This window comes from Selaginella moellendorffii, unplaced genomic scaffold, assembly GCF_000143415.4.
Source record: "Selaginella moellendorffii unplaced genomic scaffold, v1.0 SELMOscaffold_75, whole genome shotgun sequence".
In the NCBI taxonomy this organism is placed as follows: Eukaryota; Viridiplantae; Streptophyta; class Lycopodiopsida; order Selaginellales; family Selaginellaceae; genus Selaginella; species Selaginella moellendorffii.
In genome coordinates, this window is record NW_003314336.1 from 541,822 (window position 1) to 548,327 (window position 6,506).

At 42.1% G+C, this 6,506-nt stretch overlaps 1 protein-coding gene across 1 annotated transcript; it reads left to right on the forward strand.

The window, feature by feature from the left end:
- The first annotated feature begins 220 nt into the window (after positions 1–220).
- On the forward strand, positions 221–1,824 carry LOC9662569 (cytochrome P450 71A1). Its single transcript, XM_002986621.2, has 2 exons — positions 221–1,103; positions 1,152–1,824. The coding sequence occupies exons 1-2, from the start codon at positions 258–260 to the stop codon at positions 1,767–1,769; spliced, it is 1,464 nt and encodes a 487-aa protein (XP_002986667.2). The 5' UTR covers positions 221–257; the 3' UTR covers positions 1,770–1,824.
- Positions 1,825–6,506: the final 4,682 nt, after the last annotated feature.

Consider the following 6,506-nt stretch of genomic DNA (forward strand, 5'->3'; position numbering starts at 1 on the left):
TCGTAAAAGCTCAAAGATAAGGGTTTCGATTCATCAAAACCAAAGAAGAAGAAAGAAAAGAAGAACATCGAGAGGAACGTACGTTGCAACCAATGCCAACGTAATGTAGTGACAAATATCGTATCCTTTAACCTTAAACCATAACTGACTGAAAAGTATTTGAGGACGAGAAGAATAAACAGATAAGAAATGCATGGAGGTAAAGAAGCTATCTCTTACTATAAGTACATTGCACACACTGGTGTGTAAAATTATCCATGGCAAGTATTGTAGCTCTGTTCTTGCTTACACTGTCTTTTGGTCTCCTATGGAGGATTCTAACGAAAATTGTTGATCGAAGCCTTCCTCCAGGCCCGCCTAGAGTGCCGCTTCTGGGTCACTTGCATTTGCTGGGTGTTCTTCCTCACAAATCTCTCTCAGATCTCTCACGTAGATATGGCCCCGTCATGTTGCTCTGGTTTGGTTTTGCTCCAACGCTTGTGGTCTCTTCCCCAGATGCTGCAAGAGAAGTTCTGTGCACTCAAGATCTTGCCTTTGCTTCAAGGCCAAAGATATCTATAGCCAAGTACATGTTCTACAATGGTAAGGACTTGGCATGGACCAGCTATGGTCCCTATTGGAAATTGATGAGGAAGGTCACCACTGTGGAACTCTTCACTGCAAAAAGGCTCGAGGAATCCAGAATGGTGAGGCACACGCAAGTTTCGAAGCTCATTGACTTTATAGTCAATAATGGTCAAAACGGGAAAGCCTCAATCAACATGAAAGTCCTTTTGTCCATCCTCAACCTCAATGTTGTGAGCTCGATCACGTTTGGGAGAGAATTTCACGCTGGCTCTGTGGAGCTGATCGAAGAAGTACTGCGGCTGATGGGCTCGTTTGTGTTGGGCGACTACTTTCCATTCCTCTCGTGGCTTGGCAGCCCCGCGATCCGAAAGATGATCTCGGCTCACACGAAACTGGACCAGCTTTTGCAAGAGATCGTGGACGAGCACAAGTCTAAAGTCAAGTCATCAGAGCGTGCGCGTGACTTTGTTGACGTGCTTTCGTCATTGGAAGACCAAGGAGAAATTGACGTTCAATGCATGAAAGCAGTGATCATGGTAAGTTTAATTTCCTTTGGTATGCTAACCTTATTTTCTCTTCACAAGGACATGATCGTTGCCGGTACTGAAACTTCGTCCATCACCACCGAGTGGGCACTTTCAGAGCTCATGAACAGTCCAACATGTATGATCAAAGCCCAAAAAGAGATTGACACAATTGTGGGCCGTGAGCGGATGGTGGTGGAAGCCGATCTTTGCAAGCTTAGCTACATCCACAATGTTGTCAACGAAGTGTTCCGCTTGCATCCGCCAGGGCCAATGCTACTCCCTCGCCATTCAACGCAAGACTGCCTAGTCAACGGCTACAAGATCCCCAAGAACTCGCGAGTTTTGGTCAACGTATGGTCAATTGCACGAGATCCAAGCTTGTGGGAGTCTCCCAATCTCTTCAAGCCGGATAGATTTGTGGAGAGCTCGATCAGCTTCAAGGGGAAGAACTTTGAGCTGCTGCCTTTTGGATCTGGTCGAAGGATCTGTCCCGGATTGTCTCTTGGCGTAGCCATGGTTTCGTACACTCTTGCTTGCCTCGTCCATGGGTTCAAGTGGAAGGTCAGTGGCAAGGAGCTGAGCATGGACGAGATCTCGGATGGAGTGTCGGTGAGACGAAAGGTTCCACTTGAAGTTTTTGCAACACCAAGGCTTGCAAGCCATGCCTACCTGTAATGAAGTTATCTTAGGAACTAGCAAACTGAATGGACGGACATACCTCATTCTCTAATCTTCAGAAACATCCTCTTGAGCAGCCTGGCTTCTCTGGAGACCGTGTTGGAGTTCTGGCCCTCGCCGGGACTCTCCACGGATGTGTAGACAGTCTTGCCTTGGCTGTTTGCAGCATCAAGAAAGTCGTCTATGTTGGCGTATATTGCGTCCTTCAACTGCATCACGCGAGCTTGAGATTAGATTTCATGAATCCATGCCTCATCTTTTGTTGTACCACGATCATCTGTTTCGCAAGGCTATCGACCAATGCAATGACCCCTCCATCTTTCTTTCGGGAGTATCATCAAGGGGTTCACTCGGCACCGGTTCATCTAGTGTTTACTTTCTAAGCTCATTTTTATAACAAAAGGTCTCCTATTATTCTCTCCGTGTTAGTTGATATAGGTTCATTTATATTCTATTACTCGACTTATTGCCACACGTTGTCGTCTACACTTGCGTTGTGCAGTGGACCCAGTTTTCAATCTTTATGGTAACGGCTGTACACATGCATATGCACGAGATGAGGCAGACCTAGTTGTGCGTGTGGGCGATCTTGAGCTTGAGTTGCAATTGTTGCAGGTGGTGCCGAGTCAAGTTTTTGACCTCATTCTTGGTATGGATTGGTTGCAGTGCAATCATGCTAAGTGTGACTTTGAGGCTTTTCCCCTTTGTCTCATACTTCCTTATGTTTCATCCATTCCTCTCACTTCCGTACCTCTTCGTCCCTTTACTTCTACCTTTGCTTCCATTACTTTTGTTCCCCCACTATTTCCTCTTGTGTTTGCATTTTGTTCTGCTTTTCTCTTTTCTGATCCCTCCGACGATCTTTGTATTGCAGCTGTTGACCGGCTCATGAAGGAGTATTTTGATCTCTTTGAATTTGACCTATCGGCTGGGGCCAAGATTGCCACATGTCATCTAATTCCAACTGAAGATGCTCATCCAATCAAGGTTCCTATTTGTCGTCGATCACCCAAGGAGATTAAGATTTTATGTGCAAACATCAAAGAGATGTTGGAAAAGGGTGTTATTCGGAAGTTGCGGAATCCTTGAGCATGTGAACTTCATCTTGTGATGAAGCCTGATGGGAGTATTTATTTCTACATCGACTATCGTTTGTTAAATAAAGTGACGATCCCGGATGTGTACCCTTTTCCTCACACTGCTGATCTCTTGGATCGTCTGGGGCAAAGTCATTAGTTTACCAAGCTAGATCTTGCTTTTGGGTACTGGCAAGTACTGATGGCTAACAAAGATATTCTTAAGACTACTTTTCATACACCATTTGGTTTGTACGAGTTCTTGGTGATGCCGTTTGGTTTGAACAATGTTCCAGCAACTTTCCAACTGATGATGGACGAGGTTCTTTGTGATATGCCAGAGGTGACTGCTAACTTCATTGATGATGTCTTGATTCATTCAGAGGGGACGTGGGAGGAGCACATTTGTGATGTGTGTAAAGTGTTGGATTGGCTATGGGACATTGGTTTAAAGTTGAAGCGGTCGAAGTGTGTGTTTGGGTCCAAGGACACAACTTATCTTGGGTACCGTATTTTTTGTGAGGGTTTACAAGTTGATCCTGACAAACTTGTAGCCGTTCTAAAGTTCCCTACTTCGAAGTGTGTGAATGATGTGTAGCGCTTTTTGGGCAAGGTGTAGTATCTCAGTCGTTTTGTGGATCATCTTTCTGATCGCACTGCACCGTTGTGAGCGTTGCTGAAGTCATCAATGTCATCTTTCATCTGGCCTTCAAATTGTGAGCGGGCGTTTATCGATCTGACGACTTTTCTAATTTTGGCATATCCTGACTACACTCGACCTTTTATTTTGCACATAGATGCTTTTGATATTGGTTTTGGAGGTGTGTTAATGCAAGAAAGCCTGAGTGTGCCTAGTTAGCGTCATCCCATTGCATATATAAGCTGTACGTTATAACCAACAGAGGTGAACTACTCCACGACAAAGGAGTGCTTAGCGGCAATTTGGGGTTTCGAGAAACTTCATACATATTTATATGGTTCTTGGACGTTAGTTGAAGGTGACCATGCTGCCATTATTTCATTATTGAAGTGGAAGAACCTGGTTGGTCATACTGCTCGGTGGGCTTTGAAGCTTCAGATATATGATTTTGATGTTGTTTATCGCCCAGAGAGTTCTATGATTGATGCTGATGCCTTTTTTCGAGCTCCTCTTCCTTCTCCACTCTCTTCTCATATTTCTGATGAGCCTGTTGTTCTAGCATCTGTGGATTTTCTAGACGAGGATTCTGTGCCATCGGCAGTTGCTATACTTGACGTTCAGTGTCCATAAGGCACAAAACAAGATCTACCTTCTCTTGATGAAGTTCGCAAGGCTCAAAAGATTGAGCCGTGAATTCAAAGATTTCGAGATGCGTTTGAGAATCCTACATCACTTGCTGATGACTTGCCTTTCCGGCATTTACATTCTTAATATTGCTTTGATGATGGCCTTCTTTATTTTGTGGGGATGGATCTTAATGATCATTTACAGCTGGTGGTGCCTTTTGTCTTTATTCTATAGTTTCTCCATGCCTACCATGATTCTCCTGTTTTAGGTGGGCATATGGGACATCATTGTGTGACTGAGAAGCTGTGCAGGTTTTTCTATTGGCCGGAGATGCAACGTGATATTATCTGGTATGTGCGTAGCTGCGTTTGGTGCCAAGCTCGTAATACTCCCCATTGTGCTGCAGAAGGACGGTTGGAGTCAATTGCAGTTTCCCGTCTGTTTGGGTTGGTGGCATTTGATTTTATGGGACCTTTTCCATGATCGACTGTTGACAATGAGTATCTTATTATTGCTTCTGACTACTTGACTCGTTAGGTGGAAGTTGGTGCTCTTGCTAGCACCTTTGCAACTGTTGTTGGATACTTCCTCCTCAATTGAGTGGTGTTCCAGCATTCTTGTCTAGAGCGGATTCTTTCGGATAATGGTTCTGCATTTATGGGTGAGGCATTTCATATTTTGACATCTCGGTTGAGGATATGCCACACTTTCACGAGTGCTTATCATCCACAATTAGACGGTCTTGTGGAACAACTTGTTCGGACATTCAAAGGGATGATTGTGAAGTATGTGAACTTTCAGCATTCGGATTAGGATGGTTATTTGCCATCTCTTCGGTATGCCTATGTCACAGGGGTGCAAAGTTCTATTGGTGCTTCACCATATAAACTTCTATATGGTCATGATCCAATATTACCAACGGAGCTGGGTTTACCTTTGCGATTGCCATGAGCTCCTGATGCTAGGTCGTGAGATCAATATTTGACGAGCATTCTTCCACTTGTCTGAGTAGAGTTTACCGAACACTTAAGCCGCATACAAGTGGGACAACAACGGCGCTACAACTCCCATCATCGTCCACCTACAGAGTACAAAATGGATGATTTGGTGTTAGTCCATTTTCCCCATCTTACGATACGTGGTTTATCTAAGGGGCTCCTTACACAGTGGAAAGGACTGTATCAGGTGTTGCAACAAGTTGGACCACAAGTTTATGAGGTTTGGCATGACGTCCAATAGGCCGATCCTCCAGAGATTATGCATGTGCAATGGTTAAAACACTTCATACAAAGGGATCAGGAACAGTTAATACCATCTACAAACCCACCGATGCCTCATCTTGACGTTCCTCTAGATCCCGGCCCGTCTACAAAAGAACCCTAATAGCCTTCCATTATTCCGAGAGGAGGGGATGATGTGAGGGTTAAGTGTACGGCTACGATGCCGTATACTAATATTAGCGTAGTGGGATTTTGGTAGCTGTTGGATTAGTTTCAATTCGGACCATTTGCTCCTATATATAAACTAGGGTTTTTGGGCTAATTGATATGCACATTTCTGTATTCCTTTTCCATATTCCATGCACTCACACTATTAATATATATATATATATATATATATATATATATATATATATATATATATATATATTCACAATAATATTAAAATTTTAGATAATTTATAGTTCTTCTAGTAAAAGTTATAATTAATTAGATCTTCTAAAGGTTTAGAGCATAACTTCTGTCCATATTGTCATTAAGAGGTATACTCCTCACCATAATTATCATGATTAAGAAGTATATAAGTTTTTTAATTGAGCTTTTATCATACCAAGTTATTTATAATATACCAAACTAAGTTTTCTATACTGATAAACCTTTAAAATAAAAGAAACTCATATACATATGATTTTTTCTTTATATACTTAGTTTTTGTATATAATATTTGTTCTTCATTAAGTGTTGAAGTTATTGATGCAATAGCTCAATATCAAGCAATCTTTTCCATCAACTCATCATCATGAGATAAACGGCTTGGTAGAGCACTTTAATAAAATGTTCAAAGGAATGATTGAAGTATATAGATCCACAATAGATGGTTGCCATATCTACAATTTACTTATATATCAGTTCCATACAAATCTATTAGCATATTTCCATTTGATATGTTATTTAGGTGGGAGCCTATTTATGTTCTAGTATGGGTTTGATGCCAATCACTCCATGCTATCTCGAGTGGAGAGCGAGAGCATAGTTGGAGTATTTGGATTGTATTCTACTAATATTATATGCATAATGTTTAAAATCTTTTGCAAGAGCAGAAAAGTACTGAAGGCATTTTTATGATGTATGGCATAACTTCAATACAATATCTAGTGTTAATAAAGTTTCT